This window comes from Coffea arabica, chromosome 9e (genome assembly GCF_036785885.1).
Source record: "Coffea arabica cultivar ET-39 chromosome 9e, Coffea Arabica ET-39 HiFi, whole genome shotgun sequence".
Lineage (NCBI taxonomy): Eukaryota > Viridiplantae > Streptophyta > Magnoliopsida > Gentianales > Rubiaceae > Coffea > Coffea arabica.
This window is the reverse complement of record NC_092327.1, coordinates 32193745-32219367: the sequence shown is the minus strand read 5'-3', so window position 1 is coordinate 32219367 and position 25623 is coordinate 32193745. Positions and strand designations below refer to the sequence as shown.

The 25623-nt window shown below is 34.1% G+C and overlaps 1 protein-coding gene and 2 long non-coding RNA genes across 7 annotated transcripts; 2 read left to right on the top strand and 1 right to left on the bottom strand.

Moving 5' to 3' along the window:
• Positions 1 to 2943: 2943 nt before the first annotated feature.
• Positions 2944 to 14876, bottom strand: LOC113709482 (uncharacterized). Of its 5 annotated transcripts, XM_027232259.2 has the most exons (14): positions 14598 to 14876; positions 12640 to 12715; positions 12073 to 12417; positions 11111 to 11295; positions 10632 to 10712; positions 10510 to 10551; positions 10359 to 10403; positions 8911 to 8997; positions 8194 to 8320; positions 7974 to 8054; positions 5631 to 5756; positions 5010 to 5074; positions 4533 to 4638; positions 2944 to 3334 (listed from the first exon to the last, which is right to left on the bottom strand). In XM_027232259.2, the coding sequence occupies exons 1-14, from the start codon at positions 14637 to 14639 to the stop codon at positions 3237 to 3239; spliced, it is 1506 nt and encodes a 501-aa protein (XP_027088060.1). In that variant the 5' UTR covers positions 14640 to 14876; the 3' UTR covers positions 2944 to 3236. The 5 variants fall into 5 exon arrangements, with proteins under 5 accessions (XP_027088060.1, XP_027088056.1, XP_027088061.1 ...); XM_027232255.2 differs by having other exon boundaries at positions 12073 to 12715; XM_027232260.2 differs by lacking the exon at positions 10632 to 10712 and having other exon boundaries at positions 14598 to 14874.
• Positions 14877 to 19051: 4175 nt separating this feature from the next.
• Positions 19052 to 19954, top strand: LOC140014852 (uncharacterized). The gene is made up of 2 exons (XR_011821565.1): positions 19052 to 19290; positions 19559 to 19954. It is a non-coding gene; the product is annotated as an uncharacterized lncRNA (long non-coding RNA).
• Positions 19955 to 24432: 4478 nt separating this feature from the next.
• On the top strand, positions 24433 to 25315 carry LOC140014481 (uncharacterized). Its single transcript, XR_011821242.1, has 2 exons — positions 24433 to 24906; positions 25022 to 25315. It is a non-coding gene; the product is annotated as an uncharacterized lncRNA (long non-coding RNA).
• Positions 25316 to 25623: the final 308 nt, after the last annotated feature.

Below are 25623 nucleotides of genomic sequence, written 5' to 3'. Positions count from 1 at the left end.
TACAATGTAAATATTGACATAACAGAAGTAGGCAATATATATGCCAAAATATGTGTGTATAAAGACATACGCACGCTATGATAACAACCGTCCAATTTGTATCCAAAACTCAATCCTAACCGTCCAATTTCAATTTTATTCATTTTTCACCATAAATTATTTCTGCAATCATTATTGTGATTACAGAGAATATATAAAAATGGTTTACAAATATGGGTCTTCTAGGATAGAAAATTCTTTAGAAAAATTTTATAGAATAATATAACAGTATTTCTATGGTGTGATGTTTATTAGGTGATACAAAAGATTGAAAAATATATTTATGATATAACTAAAAAAATAATTTGCAAAGAAATGACTACTTAAAAATTTAACACATTGTTAGTTATTACAAATAACTTGTATAACTTCATTAGGGACTAAACTTCAAATGCTAAATATTAAGGACTAAAATTACATTTTTTTTTTCCATAAGTCTTAAGGACTATAATAATTATTTATGTTTGTAGTGAAAGTGCAAAAGTAATAAAGTGATAAAGATCTTTTAGAAACATAATTTTTAGAAATTTCACCAGTTAAATGGAGTTTCAAGGTGTTGAATTCCGTAGTACCTTGTCAGGATCATCGGTGTTTTCTCCGTGTCAGAGTCATAGTTGACCGAATTTTTTTCAAAACACGAATATTCTGAGAAATTAGCCTAGTAAATGAGTTAAGACTTGCCAAAAGCTAGTTTGGAGGAGTGAAAAATGATCTCCAAATTGCATGAATTAGGCATACCCTCCAAGGTTTCTTTAACTTGCAAAATCTCTTTAAATTTTCAGACTTACATGGATTATTGATGACTTAAGAACTATTTGTGTTGAATAGTTTGCCCATTTTTTTTGCCAATCTTATAAGTTAACCTTCTTTTTTTTCCCTGAAAGTAGGTTTAATCTTGAATACCAGATATTATTCGGAGGAAAATTGACTTGTTTTTAACATTGGCAGCATGCAATCCCTCAAAATTTATAGACGGAATGATGTCTTAACAACGAAAGAATATTCAAGAAGATAACAACTGCAGTATATACCTTCTTCTAGAAAAGAATATTCACCAAAAGAACGACAAAATTAAGTGGCATAAATCAAAAATTCCTAAAGAATACGCTTCTTCGAGATGCAAATTATAGTGCTAAAGTTATGTATAAGAGTATGGACAATCTGCAGAATCCTTATCATGCTGTTAGATGACTCAAAAATGGAAAACTGCCACATTCACAAACACTCAGATTCCTTGATGTATGGTACCTGAGTCCTGAAAATATGCTGTTCTTGTCCTAAAATGCCCGTTAAAGAAGATGCAGATATATACCTTATGGCATGTCCTATCAAGAACTTGCATTGAAATTAGGGATAATTGCAGAAACCTCCCCTGAGGTTTCTGATACTTGCACTGACCTCCCCTCTAGGTTTAGAAATTGCATTCAGCACCCCTGAACAGGAACAATTCGTTGCAGAAACCTCCCCTGAGGCTTGATGTCCCATTAAAAAATTATTTGTAGAAGTGAGATAAGAAATTTCTTTCAATTTTACCCCTAATCTTGCTTGACAATTAGTGTTAACAAAGGAGGGGCATAGGCATTAAAGATCAAGCAAGTTCAGGGGGTATAAATGCAACATATTTTTCATTCCAATATCTAGTTTGGTTTGATGAGTGTTTCGGAATTAAATGTAATTAAATTTCAAATTTATCCCTGATATAACAATTCTTATAAAACAAAAGAATTACACATACGACAAATTAACATCTCCATAATTGTAACTACAATAGTTATTAACTTTTTTGATAAAATATAAGAAAATCATAAACCATAACAAAAATTAATACTAGAAAATAAATATAGTGGTTGTATTAATAAGGAGTAAATTTCCAAAAAGAGAGAGTTTTTAAACTAACTTTTTAAAGAGTGGCGATTTTTGAGTCTCTTCCCAAAGAGTGAAAAAAGCATCGAAGGAATGCGTTCTTCCAAATAAAAATGCAACTTTCAAATACGTTATTTGAATTTTCATAAATTTGTTTAAATATGAAATTAGTTAATTAGATAAACAGAAATTAGTTAATTAGTTAATTAATTAATTAGATAATTAGTTAGTTAATTAGTTAATTAGTTTAACATACAAATAGTTTGTTAGTTTCGGATAGACAACAGCTTTATTTAATTAGTTAATTAGATAAATAGAAATTAGTTAATTAGTTAATAGTTAATTAGATAATTAGATAATTAGTTAATAGTTAATTAGATAATTAGTTAATAGTTAATTAGTTTAACTATGCAGAAATAGTTCGATTAGTTAATTAGATAATTAGTTAATAGTTAATTAGTTAATTAGTTTAACTATGCAGAAATAGTTCGATTAGTTAATTAGATAATTAGATAAATAAAAATTATTTAATTAGTTAATTAGATAATTAGTTAGTTAATTAGTTAAGCAGTTAATTAGTTAATTAGTTTAACATGCAAATAGTTTGTTAGTTTTGGACAGACAACAGCTTTAGTTAATTAGATAATTAGTTAATTAATTAATTAGATAAACAGAAATTAGTTAATTAGTTAATTAATTAATTAGATAATTAGTTAATTAGTTAATAGTTAATTAGATAAATTAGTTAATAGTTAATTACTTAATTAGTTTAACTGTGCAGAAATAGTTTGATTAGTTAATTAGATAAATAGAAATTAGTTAATTAGTTAAATACAATTGGGGGTACTCTAGTAAATTCACACATTTTTACCTTTTAAATTGACTCCAACTTTTTCTAGGGGAGGTTACTGCTATTTCAAAATTGATAGGGGAGGTCAGTGCAAATGTCAGAAATTTCAGGGGAGGTTTCTGCAATTTTCCCTTGAAATTATTACATGTCAAAAATAGAAGTTCTCATAGGCAAAAAGAAACACACACACATTTTAAGTGAATTGATTTTTTTTCCCCTTTAGCAAAGACAAAATTATCTCATATCCGGTAGCTGAAGGCTCATAAACCCTTTTCAGTGCAGAGAGGTTATCTATACATGCTATACATCATTGACAATATCAAATGTATGAATAAGTCTTAACAGGGACAAAATACTGACAGAGAAAAGGGGTGGCGGGGGTTGTAAGCTGCTTAAACTTCCTGCAAGGGATTGTGGCCAAACGAACTTGAAATTTCTGTATTTAGATGTTTGGCACCAGTGTAGATCAGGCATAAATCTTTGGTCAATTTGAAACCTCAATATATTCTTCCAAGAGTCGCTCAATCGTCTTGCGAGATGTGACTCTGTCAACTTCAAATGCTTTCATCTCCTCTCTTAGATCTGCACAGCCATAAGATAAAGATCTCATTCAATGCAGAAAGTAAAATGGACGACGCATACCTAACTATGCTTATCCAACTTTCAGAGACAGGCAATGAGCGGACTGCAAGATCATTTCTAATTTGTAACAAGTGATTGTGTGAGTATGAGAGTTTGGCTTGCTTTAGTTATAGCGCTACGGCATGGATAATATTCACTTCCATTATGCTAAACCTATTAGGAAAAGTTGGCTTCCTCAGTTACTTGTGCAGCTGCATAACATGATATTAGGCAAGCAAACCCCATATTTGACTTGTTTGGATCTCTTATACTGTATCCTCATATGAATTAACATGGAGAAGTATGAAGCCAATTTCATATAAGGTGAGGTGCGTTTTGATACACAGGATCCTCAAGCTACTTCTATGTTTCAAAATAGAGTGCATTTAAAGATAAAGTAGCAGGATTTTGAGATTGGACAGAATGAAAACTAGGACAATAAAAGTGGGCACTCTGACTGGCACAGTTTTTCCTGCCAAAGGAAAGCAAAACTATTAGCAATAGAAGGTAACAGTTTGACTATAGCATGACACTGAGATTCAGCAACAACAAATAACGGGCTGTAGTTCTGTGAGCAATAAAATACGTTTCCCGCCTTGCAGGAAAATAAATCTTGGTAGACAAAGCTAAGTCTCTAGTCCCTAGTAGTGTGCCAGATGAAATTCAATCTATTAAATTTAACGCCTAACACAGTCAGTGCCACAATTTCCTGATTCTGCCAGTTCAATATAGTTGACAAACATTTTGAAATCGTTAACATCATATGCGCACATATGATGCAGCTATGAACGGCACATCAGAGCACAATAATGGAGGGGAAAAATTTTTAACCTTGCTATCAATGTTAGCTTTCTATTCCAACCAAGTCCGATAGGATTTAGCCTAATCCTTTTGTCTGGTTACAAAGTACTATAAAAGCACAATATGCAGGTTCTCAAAATATTTGACACATACTGTATATGATATCAAGTCTAGACATCAGAGCAAAACCAAATTCATCACGGAATCAAGTTTGCTTAAAGACACAGTGAGTGGAAACTTGAAAATCTTGTATATTTGGTACTGGATACACTTCCACACATGTTGGTAGTATGCTGATGTTTTGTAGTGCATATTATTCGCAGTTGAGTACTAATCAGATCCACATCAGCAAACTCACCTGGATGATGCAAAATTTTAAGCGGCAGGTCAGGAGCACTTGATTTCATAAATTGGATCAGGTTTTTCAGGAGTTCAACTGATTCAGCTGAGACCAGGATTTCCCTCTGAATTGCAGAAAAATTCAAGAACTCAGTACATCCATCAGCAAAAAGGTATCATTACAACAATTGAAAACACATTAAGACCATCTAGAAATAATGCATAAAAATTGCAGAAGGTCTCCAACAACTAACAACTCCCTATGTCTAGAAGGTTGTCACTTCCTGAGTTCCTGTCATTTCTTTTTCATTTGTCTTGAAGCAAAAAAAAAAAAAAAAAAAAAGAGTTACGTGATGTCAGCAGAAACATCTCCCTCCAAAGTAGGCACAAGTCATGGCCTACCTTGATGCAAGCCATATTTGCTAAATGCCTGCGATGCGTGCAACATGATCTAGTAGGAGGCATAAAAGAAAATGCAGAAAAACACTACTCCAACCTTAAAGTTCTTCTCAGCATCGTGATATCCAGAAACAATTAGGAGGAGGGAAAGTTTCTCCAAGCCTGCAGTTAAGAAAGAGATTGTGATGATTCAAAAAACTTAAAAAGCTTTACTATTTCTAGAGTGACGCATTTACTCAGTTGACCGTGAGTATCTCAAGTTTCAATCTTTTAACAGGTAAGATGATATACAATAAATAGGGTTTCAATTTCAAGACGTCCTGTAAATTCTTTCTTTAGCTATCTAGGATAGGCGCTGCAGATCATGAGATAGATGCAGTGATGAACAAAAACACCAGAGGAACATTTATTATACGCCATTCCCCAGAAGCAATCCCAACGCTAGAAGTAAAAATAGCTGATTGAATGGTCAATATTACAAGAAATATGGACATGCTAATTGCTAAGTTTGGACAATGGATATCAAGAAAATTGGACAAAGCACATCAAGGGAAAAATGGTTAAAAAGTACTAAACAACAATTGAATGATGATAAGCACGGGGCAATAAAAAAATTTTGATTAACAATTGACCGAAAAAATTGGAAAGGGAGATTAAGCAAAAGCGTGTAACAACTAAACAGGTTCTGAATCTAGTACGGAATGAGGCCAAATCTTACGCTGAAAATGTGAAATCTCCAGATTTGAAGTTGAATCAAGTGAAAGGAGCTGTGCAATTGATATTCCAATTGAACTCATCCCAATGTTTAACACCGTCAATCTAGAGTTACCACTGATTAGTTTACCTGCTTCAACAGAATTTTCTGGTTAAATGATATGTACAAGTCTATTGAAAGCAGGAACCTAGGAAGCCAAATATGCATAGTAGCATAAATTAATGAATTATGCAACAAGAATTCACCAGACAGGTGAATTAGTTATATAGCTTAGTCAGCTGTACTCTTAACATAACTTCAGGAACATTTACTCTTTTTATCCAGTGGAAAATATATGCTTCATATTGGTTAAAGCTAGGGAAGCAAAGATGCCCTAATAACTTTCTGTGGCCTTGGCATTCCAACAAAAGGACTCATTTACGTATTTGGTCATTTCAAGAACCCTAACTTGGCTTCTCAAATTTCAAAAGCAGCAATTTGAAGCATTTTTTAGTTTATCTGGAAGAACAGAAGTCCTTTAGGAAACTGTATATTGAGGCCTTCATAATACAAGACCTTAGACTGCAGCCGCATCGGCTTATTTTTCATTTTTTTTATGAGTGAAGAATATTCAAGAAACCAATTATCTAATTCCTATAATTAAAAGTTATTATCCAAGGGAAAGTAAATTTTGTTCTTTGTATAGTGCCTCAATTAATTGACATAAACAAGCCTTATGTACCATTAGGGGGAGAGGCCAGAAAGAGAGAGGGGGATGGGGAAGTATTAGAGCTGGAGAATAGTCTTCAAAATCTCTGAACCCCCACGTATCTTACTAGGAAATTAGTGTCCATAAATGTATTCGTATCAAACAATTCATATGATTATGAAAATACCACTACCCTATTAATATTGTGTTAAACGTGATTCTAAATTTCCCAATTTCATCCCATAAAACATTGCAAAACACCTGTCTTCTATTTACAATATTCTAGCCCATGTATCCAAGACTGCAAGACATTATTATTGACAATTTAAGGGATTCAAGCTAATATTGCAATCTGAGGCCTATTTCATATACTTTCCAGCTAAAAGGTACTATTGCAAAGAAAGAATTAGCTATACAGAGTCTTTCCCAGACAAAGTTTCCTAAGTTTGCTCATCACGTCCTGAGTTGAGGCAGTGAAGTCTACAAATGGAGTTTAATGTAAAAAATTTTATGAATCCAAAATGGAACATGTAAGGAACTCTGAAACCACACCCAATACCTTTATGCAGTTAAAATTAGTCAGGAGGGATGTGCTGACCCATGCCGGATCTTTTAAGATGTTAATAGCTTTGAATGTCAAAATACTTAAACATTATGGCTGAAGGGAATAGTATTTGGGCAGAATCTAAAGGTTGAACAGAAAAACTCTGCAGTAGAATTAGGGGAAAAAAAGAGAAAAAGAACAAAAAAAGAGGAGGAAAACTTAAAGATCACATGGAGGATTACTCATACATCACAATTATGGGTAGGAATCATCTATCAAACTCAAGAAGATTTCCAATTTGTAGGAAATGCTTCTGAAGCTGAACTGTGAAAGTATCTATGAGTAGTTAAAACCTTCTTTTAACTCAAAAGAGTTCATTGGTAAACATTCAGATAAACAAACTCAGTTGTTGCTCCAAGATGATATTGCAAATGTTCAAACACTATAATCTGAGCATCGACTCTGCCAACATAAGATGCCAATGCAAGAACTTGTCCAAATCAGTTCTAGATTCATGTTAAAACTCAAAATTGGAGCCAAAGATGCTGAGTTACAAATGTAGTAATATTAAGTTACGATGACATAAATGGTACATTACTAAAATATTTTTGACAGCTTAAAACCCAAAAATAATTAAAGTTTATAGAAGCTCAATCTCTAGAAAATAAATATTTAACAAAGACTTTTAAGATGAATAATTTGAGCTTTTCAGTCGAAAATACAATGCATGTGTTAATATTTGAGGCTCTACACATGTTTAGCATGCTTTTGAGGCTCTACACACGTTTGCTATTGATAGACCATAGCCAACTAACACTGTCTTTTTGTATCAGGCGAGGTCCTTCAAACATGGAGGACAAGAGCTTTGTTTAGCAAATGATGCATTGTGAGGTCAGTAAATTGTTATCTCCAATCTCAACTTGATACATTTACAAACTTGGTACTCATAATATACAATGGTATCTCTTAATAGGTTCCACATTGCATGTGAAGAGGATACTATCTCATCTTCTTTTCATATTACCACATTCATACAGTCAATGAACAGAAACAGAGTTAAAATACTATACTTCACCAGTTAATGGCAGTAGAGAAGCACAGGAAATAACCAAACCTATTTTTGTCCATTTTTTGATATCTTTCTGCAGGATTTCCCCAATGCTCAGTTCAGGTACATCATACATTTTGTATCTCACTGGAAATCATAAAAATTAAAACAAACTTTAGCCCTTTGCATTTTTTATGTATATAAATAAATTAAAAATATAAAGGAATGAGGTAAAGAAATATTATTTGAAGTAGAGGCTGTAGAGCCAAGGAAGTTTAGAGCATACAGATCTGGTAAAGTCCATTGCAACCATATCGACCGGCCCCATTAATCAACAAGGTTGCCATGTAGTTGTCTTTGGAAGTGGAAAGAGGACTTCTCAAATTCCCAGTATCCATAAGGATGCCGGCTAGCTGCATCACAGAGACCAAAGCAAAGGAATTAGAGGCATATCAAAGCTTTAAACTCAATATTTCCTATTTACCAGCTAAAAAGTCCATCAGTAAACAAGATGAGTAAAACTAATGGCCAAACTGTTTTGGTTGGGCAGAAGTAAGCAAGCACGGTTTCAGTTATAAGCATATCATCACAAAATGGATGTATGTCATGGCTACAAAATACCCAATTTCTGCATCTGAAGTTTACAGCAGAGATGAAGTAAATCACTTTTAGACCCTGAGTAAATGGTTAAGAAAACTCACGTATGAAATAAATTGTTACTGAACATAGGTCACTGCTTTTCACGTTTTGGTTCAAGAAAAATTAAAAGGATACCTAATCTTGTCATTGCAGCCTAAGCATTTGTAATCAAACAATTATCCAGAACAGTAACTAGGTAAAAAATATGAGCGGATATTTGACAATTGTATAAAAGAGAGTAAAAGAATAAATATCAAACATGCTGCATTCCAACAAATACTCCTAAAACGATGCTTGAGCAACAAGTTTCTTAAATAAAACTCAGTAGGGATGCTCAATTATTAAAGCATATAGTAGTTGCTACCAGAAGTCGGCTGAATCTTTGCCCAGCCAATATCTCTGGTGTGGTAAGCAGAAACTTTTCAGCAATAAGTGTAGAGCAGGATGCTTCCTGAATCATAAATCAACAATAAACACAGTAAAGTAAGTTAAATACAAAAAGCAGGTGGCTGAAATAATGAACTCTGGGTGTGTGCACAACTAGTAGATAATATGATGTGAAGCCAAAATTCTCATGGATGCAGTGAAAGCTCAATTGATTTAATTATAGTAAGGAATGCCAAACAGATATCATTCCTGAGAAAGCCCTTTTATGTTCAAGTATTTCAAATCAGTAATATTCATAATTATATACTTTATCTCCACACAAGTCACACAGCATACATGATTATGCATGATGATGCCTACTTCTAACACTTCATTTCAATTCATGAGTTTCTAGGCATTTTATTTCTTCAGTTGATTATAACTCATGAATTTCCCTTGACGTATAGTGGGAAAAATTTTGAAAGGAAATTCTTCTCAAGAGAGACACAAATAACTGCATCGCTCAGGCCAGAACAAGAATATACGCAAGTAGGCATAAATTTTTAGGTGCAGAGGGAGTTCAAATATGACATGAAATCCTTGAATCATGCAATTTATGATTTTACTAGATGATTAAAAAATTGTTTTTCTAACATGACCATGCAAAAAAAATTGTTGTTGTTATAACCAGATAAATGCAATCTCTCTTCACCACTTACTGAGAATCTGGTCTGAAAAGTGTATAAAACAAACCAACAAAGCAAGGCTCACACAGATACATTATTCTTCTGCGTTGCCATGGAGAGCTGAAACACACCAATTAAGTTTGCTTACGCTCTCTTCCAAAGGTTTTTCCCCTTATGTTAATATCTACTAGTCACACTTAAGTCTACCAACAATCTAGTTCATAAGAAAGTTAACCAGAACATTTGAAACAGTTAAAGAAACATGCGTGGTTTAATACTATGTGTAACTTTCAAGAAGCTCTCTTGACATTCCTATTATCTCTCTTGGGACAGAGAAACATCAATTTTAGTTAAACCATCCAAGTGGGCCATTTATTTGATAACTAGGCTCTGATCAATCTGTTGTACTTGTGTTTAAAGAAGAATAGTCATTATTACCAAAAGTTTTAAAAAAAAAAAAAGATATTTCTACTAACACGTCTGTCATGAAAACTATGTACATTCTGAGTCTATGTTGCGGTTAATTAGTCACATGAAATACAATATTTTCCTAGGAAAATAATAATAATTCCATTTAATACAATGAATTGCACAGGAAAATGCAGCAAAGCTCATTATAACTGATGCATTATAGGAATATATACTTCTTACCAGATAAGAGAAAAGTACGAAATACCAATTTTAGCATAGAGATTTGTGTGTTAAACATTTGGAAGCAAACAAGATGGAAAGATGTACTGATAGTTTAAAATGATAGTACCTCTCCAAATGTGGCATTTTTAACCCAAGAATAGCCATCATCATGCTGCGAAACAAGAAGACAAAATGTTGTAATACATTTTTTGACATAAAATTTTCAGTAATTAAACAAGACTTCTTCATGTTAACTCTAGCACAGCCATCTATACTACCTTTGAACAACTGAATATTTCAACCAAGGCTTCTTTTAATGCCTGTACCATAAAGAACACTTGTCATTCATTTCAACTAATTAAACCGTAAAGAAACAACAGACGCAGAATAAGAAACTTACTTCTTGTCTAGCAGGAAGCTTGTTGCAGTTCAGTAAAACTAGTTTAAGGCTTCCAAATAAATCATAATAGGATAAGTCAATCTGCTCATTATCACAAAACAAAAAAAAAATGTGACCTCAACTGAAGTAGTTTTATGTGAATGTTAAAGAAAAACAAATTGCAACTGAGTTAGATGCAAAATTTGGAAAAGGGGGTGGGGGGACAACAACAACAACAAAGAAGAGGTTTGGGTAATTTGACCTTACAACAAGAGAAAAGAGATATGAATAACAAGCCAACATGAAAGGGCAAATATACAGCTTAAAACAGGTTTTCAAATGCAATATTAAGATCCAGACTAGTAAGCCTATAAGTAAGACGTTTCATCTACTCCTACACACATTTTATCTATGCCTAATTTTGCAGATAGAAGATTTGCTACATACCAATTTTTTATAACATAAAACATTTAGATTTGAAATTGGTCTACGGGACAAACCTCATCAAGAAACACCAGTGATGACTGATCTACATGGCATGCATCAAGCAGCCATTTCAGCTCAGCTCGAGATTCCATGTCTGCCCTTGTCATGTTGATTATAGGCACAGTGCAGAACAGTTTGTTCTGTAACGATTCATTCAGGTAAAAGGCATACATGATTGTTGAAGCAACAGAACCAACATCTGCTTGTAGTAACTTTTCTAAATTAGAGAGATGTTCAACTAGTACCAGTTAACAAGGTAATTGGTTCATGAAGCACTTACGAACAACAAAGTGGCTATTTAATTATTTCCCTATTTGTGTAGTTCCTCTGATTAGACTTTGGAAATAGGATCACATAACTCTCTGAAGTATTTCTTTGATAACTCTATTGAACGTCATAGGTATATCAGAAAATATCTTCAATCACATAGATTAAGTTCCTCAGTTCAAACTTTATAAAATTCAAATTATCCACAAGCTTCAAAAGAACACGTTAAAATTGTATGTACAAAGAAATAAGTTACTCTGGTTACTAAGTCCTAACATTTGGATGGGGAAATGTTCAACATTTATCAGAAAGACACATATCGGGATTTTGAGTTTTTTTAACCGCATAGTTCTAATTCTTCCATGTCCTAGTTCATTAAAGATCACCTGGCCTCTACCGGAAGGTGTATGCTTAAGTATATCAATTAGATGAAGTGATGATTCTATACAAGGCTAAAAAGTCCTGGTATTGACAGTATGATATACACTCAACTGAAAATAATGGTTTTGCAATATCTTTTAAAACAAAGTATGATCACCATTCTGTGTAAAGCTATTATTATCAAATACGCTTCAAGACCAAAGTTATTATACAGGTGAACAAGAATTCATTGTTATAGCCAATTCTTCATAGTTGTGGCAAAAGTATAAGATGTGCGTTGTAAAAGAGAATTCTGGAATCTAATCTTTGTTGGAAGCATACTACTTACCACAGATGTCAGGTCCTATTACAGCATGCAAGAACCTTCCTGGCACACCAGCATTGACATCATCCTTTCGAGCTCTTAGATACATATTTAGCTTGTATATACTTTGACATGATTCAACAACTTCCATTTGTGGTGAATACCCATTGTAAAATAATGCTGCTGATGGAGGAAGTGGAACTTTAGAGAGATTTGTTCTATCCTTGTTCACGCTGTATGATTGTTCGATCATGGGCTTTGTAAGTGCCAGAGTTTGAGTCACTTCATTTGCTTGACTAGACTTTGGAGGGTGCTCTTTCTGTGACTCATTTACATCCTCAACTCCGAACTTCAGTGCCGACTGGTGTTCTGACAATGGAGATGAAGTAGCTTCAGAAATCCTTGACCATGTACTGGAAGCCGATCGACCATAATGTTCTAGAATAATATCTGAGGGTGAAGTTTTTAATGGGCTAGAGGGATTTTCTAGTACTTCACTTGTGATCTTTCTAGATCTTCTGGAACTAACATCTGAAGCAGTACGCATTATGCTTTCACCTGCAATCTTCTCATTCAAATTAAAATTACTACCTTTATCCATTATTTCTGCCTCTCCTCTTCTCATACCATCAAAGAAAGGATTATCCCGAGCACGAATATATGTTTCCTGACAGTAAACATTTAACAGATGACTAAGTAGAAGAACAAAGTTATTAGAGTTGTGAAATCATGTCAGCTCTACGTCAAGAAAAGTGAATCATAAAAAACTGCAAATTTAAGTCCTAGGCCAGCAAAATAAATTAATAAATAGAGATTTTCTGTGGCAGCTAGTATCAAGCTAAGCAGGAATAGTAATGTGGACTCAGAATGAACAGTCAAATGAAGGACAGTAATGTGGACTCAGAATGAACAGTCAAATGAAGGACTATTGAATAAAGTATCGAAGTAAAGATTTATAGCCCATGGAATAGCACCAGATGATAAAACTTCCAAAGAAATAGGAGGACTTCAAATTTTTCTGCAGTGGCTCATTGGTCTGATTATTACCTGACCTATCCAAAACCCACAAACAGGAGGCAAAAAGCTTCAACTAATAGAGGAACTTCAACAGATTCTCAAGGAGCAGTTTTGTATTCGGTTTGACATTATATAATGGCATATAACAATGGTATAGTACCTATATAGGCACAAGCCACTACAGAAAGATGAAAAGGTAAAACTTTAACAGGAGGCACCTAGGTGGTGCAGACCAGATTGATAATTTAGCACAAACTATTAAGACACCTATGACTCTGATATAAGAAGTCAGCAAAAGATGGGAATTATATGCATATTATTCATGTATCCAAAAGTAAAGAGTGTTGTCTTCGAGAGACTAAATCTTAGTAATTCTATGATCCTCTAACTTCTGTCAATATCCCTATTGCTCATCTTTGCAAAGCAGAGTCCCAATTGGGAGTCCCTTTTTTCTTTTTTCTGCTTCAGTATCACCAAATCAACAGAAGAATCTTCACGCTCTCTGGCATAGCCCGGTGCAGAAAAAACCATGGTAAAGAGGGTTGTCCAGCTCACTTGCAACTTCACAATGCATTGAAATGGATGATTAGTTGTCTCTTCGTTTCTGAGGCATGGTAAACAGTAGTTTTGCAAAATAATGTTCCTTGCCTGTAAAGTGCTGGGTTAGTTTGAACACTAGTCGTTTTTGCTGTTGAAAACATATTTAATCTAATTCTTCCTCAGTTCTCAACAAGAGGTTTAGGTCTTCCTATGGGTTATTCCTTCCATTCTATCAGATTGTCAGTTTTCTCCAATCTAGTTCTCTGCTTCTTCTTACTGCTCCCATCTTTACTTCAATCTTTCTCTTTCTTTCTGCTGGTACTACACTTATCTGTGTAGTTTTTTGAAAGTTGAATTTAGCAATACCAAGAAAACTCAGACGAGAAGGGTATGGTAGCAAAAACTTCATGGTTCTTAAGATCACTTAGTGCTTGCTGTTACTCACAACAAATCATATTATTTCATTTCTGACCAAGAAATAAAAAAAAAATGTAAGGAAGCATAGCTCAGGAGATTTCCTTTTGCATATTGGATTGCACAACTATTTGCACAGGTATGAGCCCGGTGTATCCGATCTTGCCATTTCATTTTATTCCTCCTTTTTCTCATCTACAAGGAGCCAGGGCTGAAAACAGACCAAGAGATAATCTCTGCTCGCCCAAAATTTAATTATGTGACAATCCCAAAAATCCTTAAAACTTGTCCAGTTACTCTTTCAAACCACTTCACCAATCTTGCCACTCAATCAAAAAAGAATTATCGATTCAGCAGTTATGCTAAGATGGACTCTACAAGTAAATTGAAAACAGCCCGTTTCATTTCGCTATTATGTTATGTAGTAGAACAAGTACTTTAACTTGAAAAATATGACATTCTGCAAGAACTCAAAAGAATCATCCACGCCAAAATTCATAATCCAGTAAAATACTGTTATCATACATAAACATAAAAACCAGAGAAAACTGAAGATGGGTTCTGGAATTCAGTCCCACCTGTTGACGGTTGGCAGCCATTGAAGCGGAAGAAGACCTCATGTTGGCCTTGTTGGGTAAGAGTGCCAAATGTTAGCTCCAAAACCAGAAAAATGCATATCTATCCAGCAGGAGATACAGAGAAGCAGCAATATGATGGGACGGTTGAATAGGAGAAAGCCAAATGAGGAAGACAAAACTTCCCCATTTGCAGTAAGCTAGACGTTGTGGGAAAATCCGCCATTTCTTCTAGGAAGTCTTGAACTCTCTGTTTTCGCTTTGGTATCATCGAACGCCGAATATGGCATAAACAAACGCCTCGCGTGTTTTTTTTTTTTTTTTTTTTTCCTACGAGGGGTGTCCAGGTCAATCCTTACGGGGCCCGACTAATCCCCTGCGGTCCAGGAGAGGAGGCCCCACTCCACACCGAACACGTTAACAGCGGGACTCGAACCCTGAACAAGCCAAGAAGGTCGCCATACCCTAAGGAGGGGGAGCGGACCGTTCGAGCTACCCCGTGAGGGCAAAGACCAGCCACGTAAGGTGGCAAGTTGTGGGAGGCAGAGGTTGAACCCCTGACCTCCAGCATCCCAAAGAAAGGGATGACCACTGGACCAAATGGCCAGTAGACTCGTGTTTTAAGTATTCCAGTCTGTCCACCATTTATTTAGTTTAGTTTTTTAACGTGGTTTGGCTGCATGTCTTATATATTCCCGCAGTCCCATTTTAATATTCCTAATTTATTTTACATAATTTAAAAAAAAGTTAATTTTATTAAAAAAATAAATTTATGTTGCTATTTTTCTAAAGTACTTTTACATTAAATACAGTATAACTTTATATTAATTATTCATAAAAACTTGAATTAATAGTTTATGAAAACTTGAATTGATGGTCAAGAAAGAATCAATTCTCATTCATATATCAATATGCTTTGGAAAATCTAAATGTTTTAAATGAGATAGGTTATATCTAATAACAATATATATTAAATAAGTTAGTTTATACTAATAACAACTTATATTGAATAAGAATATTTTAGAAAAATTAAAAAATAACTACATTTTTCAATTAGAAAGTAAACTACAATTTGAGACAGACGAAAAAGGAAAACAGAATTATCAAAATGGGATGAAAGGTGTAATTAATAAAGAGGGTACAATTTGGATTATTCGTTGGAAAGAAAAATTAAGTAATGTGTGCATCGTGGCTTTGGTCTAAGGGCATCTACAATGAAGTGTAATAAAGGGCACCCTTTATGACACCTATGCATTGTACTCGCTCCTATACTGGGAGTACAATTTTTTTTTTTTATCACAACAATAACATTCATATAATATAATCTATCATATTCTACAAGAAAGAGAGTCAAAATAAAATGTATAAGGGGCGAGCAGACCCGACTAAATTAAAGAGGTGCTCTATCACCTTCTTTAAATTTTTTCACAGCAGGTGGATTCGAACCTGCGACCTACAATCCAAAGAATGATTTAATCCTTTTTTTGTGGCCATTAAGCCAAAACTCGGTGGTTATAGTGGGAGTATAATCAATGTTGTTAAACTCGACCTGAATACTAATTCGACTAAACTATTAAATCAGAGTTTAATTGGTTGGATCGGTCAGACCGTTCTCAAAAAATTGTTGACGTCAGTATGATTGCATAATTATTTTATATTGCATAAGTTCCAAAAATATTGAAATTGAATTATTGATTATATTTTGGTCAATCATACAAAATGTTCCAAAAATATTAGGCTTGCAATCAAATATACATCTAAAAATTATATATAAAAATGTGAATTCATGTCTAATATATGTCTATTCTCCAAAACCATTTGAAAAACTAAATTAGAATAAATCATAGTCAATTTGAGATCTTTTTATTGGAAATATTGCTTTCTAATGCAAGCTGGAATCACTAAAGATAAATTGATAAAATGATAGGGATGAAGACTTTTTGGTTTAGAGATCATTTAGTGGTGTGAGTGATTTTGGTATTTATACTATGGATGGCATTTTTTAATTCTATTAATAAATGAATATTTTACAATTTAGGTAACTCACATTATGTTTGGAAAAAACAAGAAAGAAAAGCTTGTAAACTGAGTCAAGCAGTCAAACTGGGTCATTGAACTGGTCAATGTTTTACTGTTTTGACTGATTTTTATCAAAATGGTTTTATACCACTAACCAACTCGAAAAGAAAGTCGATTCATAGTCAGACTGTTCAAATCAATGGGTTCAATCTGAGTCTAACAACACTCATATAATGCATACTACACACATAATTGAAGCACAAAGCTGAAAAAAGTGAGTCCCATTTATCCAATTATTCAATACTTTGCAACGATCACATTTTGTTGTTCAATTATTCAAAATTTTGCAACAGTCTCCTGAATATAATTCTCAACATGTTTACAATGGTAAAATAATGGCAGCATTGTTTCAATTTCACCAGTTTGCAATTGTATTTTTTTTTCACTTTCAATCCTCAAAATTTTGTCTATAAATATTGTTGGGTATTTCTTTAATAATTGCTTAATTATTTTTAGAAAATAACAATGAATTTATTTTTGAGAGCCATAAAAATATATATTATTTTTCAAAAATTAATAAAATTATTTTTTTTAGAAAGTAAAAAAATTTTCAATGGAAAATTTTCAATGAAAGTCAATAAATTATATTTGAACAATAATGAAATTATTTTTTAGAAAATAAATTTATTTGTATTTATGGGATTTGTATTGAGAATTATTAAAATAAATGTGTGATTTGATTGTTGGTCCATGCTATTATACTGTGATGTAGAGAGTAATTTATAGTGAGTGATAGCGTAATAGAAAAAGGGATAATAAAGTGATAATACGGCATATGAATTATCTTCTTCAGAATATAATCCATTGTAGATGCCCTAATGGTTAAGAAAGGAAAAAAATTGAAAAAAAAAAGTAATGCGTGTACTAATGGTTGAGTCATGTGTAGGGCTTCAAGCACGTCCCATAGATTATGAGGTTTGCCGAGCCAAATTTGACTTAATTTTACCATATATAGAACTCGAGTTCGAAATTGATATAGCTTTCAGTATAACTATTAACTCAAGTTCAAATCTAGGTGAGTTAAAGTTTGAGCCTTACCGAGCTCAAATAAATGTAAAAATAAATTCATATATATGTATAGGACAAATTATCCATTTAACTCTTGAACTTTTAGTTTGGGTAAAATTAAGCTCTCTAACTATTTGTAATCAACTTTTAACCCTCAAACTTGTAAAATTAGGAACTCATGGCCCTTTTGACTAGTTTATTCAGTTTTGCAACTACCAGAAAATCAAATCACACGAATAGTAATATACTTTAAAGAAGGGCCTTTTTGTTCGCATAGAAATGAGCAAAAAGTGAACAACTCCATCTTCTTCCCTTTCCCTAACCTAAATCTCTAATAGATCTCAATAGACGAATTGCAGAGGGAATGGAGAGAAGTGTGTAGAGAAACAAGCAAAAATGTGTAAATATCACAGCTCTTCGCTTCCTATTTGTCCTTGCAATAAAGTCATAAAGATGATTACTTCGTGGACTGATAGAAACCCAGAGAGAAGATACGCTGTTTACTCAGAAGAAGTTGGTGGTTGTGAGTATTGGGATTGGATTAACGAAAAGATGTGCTGCCATTCCATTGAGTTGATACGCGGCCTTCTAAGGAAGATCAATGCAACAGAAAAGCAAAAAAGAGATATTTGAAACTGCAGCATTAAGATCTGAGGCAAAAGCTGCTAAGTTGAAGTCAAATTTAAGAGAAACATAAGAGCAGCTATGATGGCAGAAATGGTTGAATAAGTTTTTTATAAGGGTACTTGTTATGAGTTAATTGTTTGCTATAATAATGCTGCTTACAGAGAAAAAAAAAGGTGGAGTCTCTGTTGGGATACTGCAAATTGGGGGTAAATGTAATGGGATGATGCGAATTGAAAGTGATACATTAAGGGCAGTGTGTAACTGCGATTTGTAGCTATCAATATTGCTAGTTTTAAGGAAAATGGAAGAAGCAAATAGATGTATCGTGTATGATGCAGAGGGTTAGGGAGAAGTGTATTGCATTCTTTAATTTTACAAGTCTTTGTAGCATGTTGGATTAGTGTAAAAGTGTGGTGGAACCCAATCAATGATAACTACAATTTTCTCCATGTAATGTGATGAGAATTATTTATCCCAATTCCCATGTCATGCGTTTTGTTGGATGTATTTGATTTTAGTACTCAACAAAAAACTGCTATATCAAACCATACAAATGTAAGATAACAACTGCATAACATTAGAATATAATTAGCAAAAAAAAAATTACAATGATCTTTATCTGTAAATACATAGAATAATCACTTTCATAGGAAACAGACAAATGCCCAAAAGGCAGTGATCTTTGTTTGTATTGTTAGATACCAAGCACAGATACATATTTCATTCCCTACAAAAGACTAATAAAAAAATCTTCTAATCTAGCAATGTTTCTAGTTACATCCATTTACAATCAATAAAATTATCACAAAAATAACAGGTCTTCCACTTTGCTAGGCCTGGTGACAAAAGATGATGCAATTTATCAAGAACTTGTTCCAGATCCAATAGATCTTCTCTTTCCTCTTCCCCTTCCCCTGTCGCTTCTTCTTCCTCGATCTCTTCCCTGCCAATTTCCAACATTAAAAGGTGGATCTTTACCCAAGTAAGTATAGTTGAGATCAATAAAATCTTTGTCTGCATCAATCAATGGCCTTTTTGATGTACTTCGCTTCTGCCTATGAACTGGTGGCCTTGTGGTGGATTGTTGGGATTGAGGTTGATGTGTTGTCTACTGCTGAGTTTTTTGCTGCTTTCTTTGTCCTTGGTTGTTGCTTACCTACACATTAAGGAAAAAATTTCAGATCACAAAAAAATTTCAGAGAAAAGAAAGTTACCATGAAATCCAAACTCACACATTGTCTTTTTGTTAGAGCATGCTGTTGCTGCGGATTACATGGTTGTTCAATAGGTGCTGGTTGTTGAGAAGGTTGTTGTATACTAGATGACTTGGAAGGATTCTTGCAAGTCGCAACATTATATCCAATCCCTCCACAATTTCTATAATGGATTACAATCCTCCTTCACAATCTTTTGCCATGATCTTTTTCTTTTGTAACATCTCTCCTCCTAGCTTTCTTTGGTCTGCCAGGTTGAGTGACACTTGCTGATGGGTCCAACTCCAGCATATCTGACTGTGGCCATTGAATGTTTCCATTAATAGGCTGCAACACGTTATCATAGATGGTAAAGAAAAACTCCATGTGATAGCAGTTAGCTTACATTTTGTGTGGATCCTTATTAACTCTATGTAAAGCAGTAATTGTATAGCAACATGGATTGCCACTCAAGACTCACAAATTGCATGTGCACTCATTTTTCTCAAGGCCAACAGCAAATTGGGCTTCCCGTGGCCTTTTTGCCAGATAACTTGTTTTTGAATTTCATGTTATTTTTCATTGTGCTGCATGTTTGACCATTTCTTCCACAATTTCTCTAATGAGTAGTCCATCATCTAACTTGTATTTTTTCATTAATGTCCTTCTCTTTTGGATTCTTTTCATCAAGTATTCTTTAATGGCTTTCATCATAGAAATAATAGACTGGTCCCTAGTTTCTAAAATATGGCCATTAAATGATTTATACAAATAATTAACCAACATATCACACTATGTATGTCTAGAAAAAAAGACCTTACACTAATGACTAGAGTGTGGTGCCTTCTTCACCCATGCATGTGTTTTTTTGTCATATTCTTCAATCTCATCTATGATTTTGTTGAAATGTTCAACTGTTGTGCAGGTTGCTATACTCCACAATCTATCCTTTAAGTCTAATCTTGGATGTTTCTTCTTGAAATTTCTATACATATGTTGAACACAGTATATGTGCTCAGAATTTGAGAGAACCTCTGCAAGTGCCCTATCTAGTCCCTACACAAAATATCAAAGCAGATATAAGTTAGATATCCAAGAAATTTCATAACATTTTAGTTATTTTGTACTTTTACCTTCTACTGGTCAGACATGAAAGTATAATGTCCCTGATTTTGTATCTACAGGTCGCCACTCAAGAGAGTTAAGAACCATCTCCATTGCTCTATAGCCTCCCTCTCAACAACTGCCCATGCAACTGGCCAATAGCCATTGTTGGACCCCTCTACAATAGCAGTTAGTAGCTGGTCTAGCTATCTACCTTTAATACGACGCCCATCCAAACACAAAATAGATTTCCATCCATCTTTAAAGCCTTTTTTAAGTGAGCAAAGGCAGCAGTACATCCTCATAAACCTTGGATTACATCCAGGTTCTCTAAATAGAGTGAACATAACCTCCATTATACTTCCAGGATGAGTCGTCTTAATCTCTTCACAATATTACCATATTTTCTTGTATTGTGATTCAACTGACCCCTTAATCTTCTCAATGGCTAGTGTCTTTGTCTTAGTTGCAACATGCTTAGAGATTCCTGCCTGGTAGTCTTCGTGGACTGTTTGCCTTAACTCTCTGGTTGGTAGATTGTTATTTGATCTTATTCTCTCTACATACCTATTAGACAGCCACTTGGCAGTAATATTCTTATTTTTTCATGCATGGTTGCATGTTTCATAGACATCATACATAGTCTTTACTACCAAGTCCTTTGTGCCGAGAGCCTTCTCTATTGAAGCAAATACAAATCATTTATATGGCTTCCTACACTTGGCCCTCACCCTGGTGGGTTCATTTTTATAGCTCCAAACACGTTTACCCATCCTAATCCCATACTCAGTAACAGCAGATTTGAATTGTGCTCTTGAGTCAAATTTCATCCCAATCTCGAACTTGGCATCTTTGAGGAATTTCTCTAGGGCAAAGTCCTTGTATTTTCCTTTGAATTTATCATCTAATGAGCCATTGTCACTACTTAGGTGATAAGGGATGTAATCTTGCTAGAGTGAATTTGTATCCTCTGGTCCCTGGCTAGATTGATTTGTTGGTCTAGTTCTCCTTCTCCTAACTTGTTTCTTTCTCACACCTTGCTGCTGTGATTCCAAGTCAGTTTCTATTTGCATGTCTAAAACCTCTGCTTGTTGTGAACACTGCGTCTGGTCAGGTGTGGTTTCATCTCCATGGTGTTGCTGTGAGGTTTCACCACTGCCATCAACATTGGAAAACAGAATGTCTAACATTTCCTCTTCGCCACCATAGTCATTGGCACCACTAAATCTATATTTTTCTTCATCTGATTCTGATTCAAATTCATTTTCAATGTTTTCTATACCTATTGATTCATCAGCCCCACAATTAGTTGTTGCATTACTACAGTCTACTCCATTTTGACCCTCTGTTGTCCCAACATTAGTAATTGCATGACTGCATTTTGCTCTCTTTTCACCCCCTACTGCCCCAACTATAGAATCCCTTCTAGTACTTCTCTTCTGAATCTCCACATCTCTAGTTATGCATTCCTACTCATCTAATTCCTCTATGACAACTCCAGCTTTATTTTTTTCCCTCATTTGGTGACTCTATTATTAGATTATTATTCAGTTCTTCAATTTCTATTACTGTTAGATGATGACAATACACTTCCATCACCTTGAAATTATATGCCCAATCACAGAAGGTCCTAACATGAGTATCAGTGGACAATTCTCTCAAACCAATCCCCATGTCTGCAATTGGTTCTAGGTAATAGTACAAAATGGCTACATTAGGATGACCAACTTTTTCAATCATTTTATTCAACTCATGGATTAACATACGCTCATCATCACACATATCTATATAGTCTACTTCTCCATTCTCATACCTTACGTAATTTTCCCAATTTATTCTTCTCCTGTAGTTCAATCTTATGCTAAATATTTCAAATTCTGGAGCTGCATACCAATATGTGAATTTTTCGTTTCAATACAAGTTCGGCTTACAAGAAGTGCAGATAAATATGCTATTCAAAATTAAACTATAATTAATTAATTTTCAATTTTTGCCTCACATGCTTTTTAAAAAAGTAACCCTAATCTAATACCCAAATCCAAGTTAAACAATAAACAAGTTCCAACTTTTAATCAAATGCTTAAAGATTATTCGCAAACCCCTACACTTTTTGAACAACCAAACAACAAAGTTAGGTCCCCACCATCAAACCCCCACATCTAGGACCACTACCACGTCACTTTCAGTAATCCCCACCACCAAAATATTGCTACCCATCCAACCACTGAATATGCTAGCTATTTCACATTTAAAGGTTCCAACAAAGTTTCATACCATATAAGCGAGGACCGAATTAAAGTATTTATTTTGCGGCCTGATTTGCCACTCCATTGTTGCTTCAATATCAATGATACCTAGCTATTGTTGAATCCGACAGTGCTAATTGTCTCTTGCTCTTCTCCGTCCATAAAGATCCTCAAGTGAAGATGAAGAGGGGTAAGGAAAAGAGGTGTGGTTCGACTTGTTTGGCTGGATTAAGGAAAGGGAAGGAGTTGTTCACTTTTTGCTTACTTTTATACGGACAAAAATGCCCTTCTTTAAAGCATGCTGCCATTCGTGTGATTTGGTTTTTCAGTTGCAAAATCGGATAAACTAGTCAAAAGGACCACGCGTTCCCAATTTTACAAGTTTGAGGGCTAAAAGTTGACTACAAATAGTTAGAGGGTTTAATTTTACCTAAACTAAAAGTTCAAGAGCCAAATGGATAATTTGCCTATATATATATATATATATATATATGAACATTTCATTTTAATAAATAATACAAATGTAGTGGACATACACGTAATTTTGCTCTTAACAAAAATTATTAAAAATATATAAAATCAAATTGACTCTGCGAGGACTCAACTCGATAGGCTTGCTTAGCTAGCTCGAGATCACGAGCCGGCTCCCTTCCCTTAATCCCTTATATTCCTAGTAATGTGTACGATTAAAATTTTTTTTTAAACTATGTCTGATTTGCAGTTTCCTTCTTAGACTATCAATTTTAATGCTTTTTTTTTTCGAAGCAATCAATTTTAATACTTTTATACTTTATACTATCAACCTGTGGCACATTATATAAATTAGTTAAGCACCAACAATTTTTTTAACCAATTTTTATTTAGCACCTCTATTTGTTTACCAATAGTCTTTTTGGTTCACTAAGAAGTACTAATGTCCCTTTAAACTCGAAGTTAATTCTCTGAAGTCAGTAACAAGTATCAAACTTCTTACGCTCAATTTTCACTACTTGGAGAATAATTACCATAAATTTGTGTCATGATAAACAATAATATCACCAATCTAGTTTCAATTCGAATGCTTGTCGATTAGATGATGTGATTAGAGTAAAACATTCTAAATTTTGATGTTTGACCATAGAAGGTGGATACTAGAAGGTGCAAAATGGTCAGTTTTGAGAAGAAATACATGCAGCTTTAATCTCCTTAACTAAAGGCACTGATTGAGCCTCATCCTCAATATAGGATCATCTTATTGGCCATCTCATTAGATGAAATTAAAGGCAAGTTTTCCTTTTCTTTAACCCCTTTGCTCTTTATCCTAGGTTTTCACACTTATTTTGATTTCGAACTTTGTGGGAGAAAAGCATGATCTGGGAAACCTCAACTAGAAATTATTGTTGACTATAGTTGAAAAACTCAACTGGAAAACCTCTTACATGGCTTGGACGCAAATATGAAACCACAGATAGTAATATCTTGAATCTTCACCTACTATTGTTTGTCAGCTTCTCTTGTTTAATTTCAGGCAATGATGAAGGAGTAATGGGGTGACTAACATACATTTGGCATTTATGCTTATGACCAACTTTTAGTGCAACTTTTGAACCCCTTTTTTTTCCTTTATCTTGAAAAACATCCTTATTTTAAATAAGGAATGTAATATTAGGGGTTATTCCTATCACCTATTCATTCACATTCATCAATGAGATCTTTATATATTTGCCTTCCCCCCTGAGTCAGACACAGCATACCACAGAATCTCCTTGTAAAGAAAAAAAATCCACACCATTATAGTCTTTGCAAAATATTGTCAAGTTTCTTGTGTATTTTCTTGAACCTGCAAACCTATTTGCTCATCAAGTAGCAGCATGCCAAATGGTGGAAAGACTGTTGATTTATGAAGAATTGGGATTTTGGTGGTTGATGAATGAAGGAAATAGGTGTAAAAGGATGTGCCTGGCTCCCTGCATGCCACACATTAACAGCAATCCGGTGGCGGATTTGCCATGGATGGGTGCCATGTGGGGAGTCAAGCATGCCAAAACTCCATTTTCTTTCTTGTTCCCCTCTACCGTAGATCTTCTTCTTCATATTTTGTTAATTTTCTCGTATCTGATGTAATTTGTTTATTGCCCTTTGATTTCTTTAACAGCATATTTCTGATTTTTTTAAAAAAAATCTTTTTCAGGCTGGAAATCAAGACTCGACACAAAGAGAAAGGAGAGAAACATTTAATTTTTGGTTGCTGTTCAATTTCTCAGTTTTTTTTACAGATTAATCGTGCTGCTGCACTTGGATTTCTATGTTGTTTTGATAGAGCCTCAATTTGTATAACTTGGGGCCTTGTACGTATTTCCTTTGTATAATCACTTACATGGACTGATTACTAGTAAAATTATTCTCTTTACCTTATTATAATTTTTTTGCCCTTTTTGAAAAAATATATATAATTACTTCGAGTTATGTCCTGATTATGGATAAACTTTGTCGCAATGCTGACAAACACAATTTGAGAACCGTAGCTTCTCTCTCTCTCTCTCTCTTCTGGTTTTTGAGAACGGTAGTTTTCTTTATATTCTTGGCACCTTCAGCCAAATCTTGCCGTTTGTTTTCAATAATAAAGACAAAGGATACGGTCAAGCCGGTTACCACGTCATCTTCCCCAGTTATGTTTTACATTTTTTTTATACGAAAATATTCTGCATCGGTCATCACCACGATAGGACATATCCTCTGGACTGTAAGTTATTTACAAAATTTTTACAGATCGTCTCATCAATACAGTTCTCG

Coding starts and splice junctions, on each gene's coding strand:
- LOC113709482 (XM_027232255.2), bottom strand. CDS start 14,639: ATGAGGTCTTCTTCCGCTTCAATGGCTGCCAACCGTCAACAG. Junction 12,716..14,597: donor TGGCTGCCAACCGTCAACAG/GTGGGACTGAAT, acceptor GTTTACTGTCAG/GAAACATATATTCGTGCTCG. Junction 10,552..10,631: donor AGCTTCCTGCTAGACAAGAA/GTAAGTTTCTTA, acceptor TTTATGGTACAG/GCATTAAAAGAAGCCTTGGT.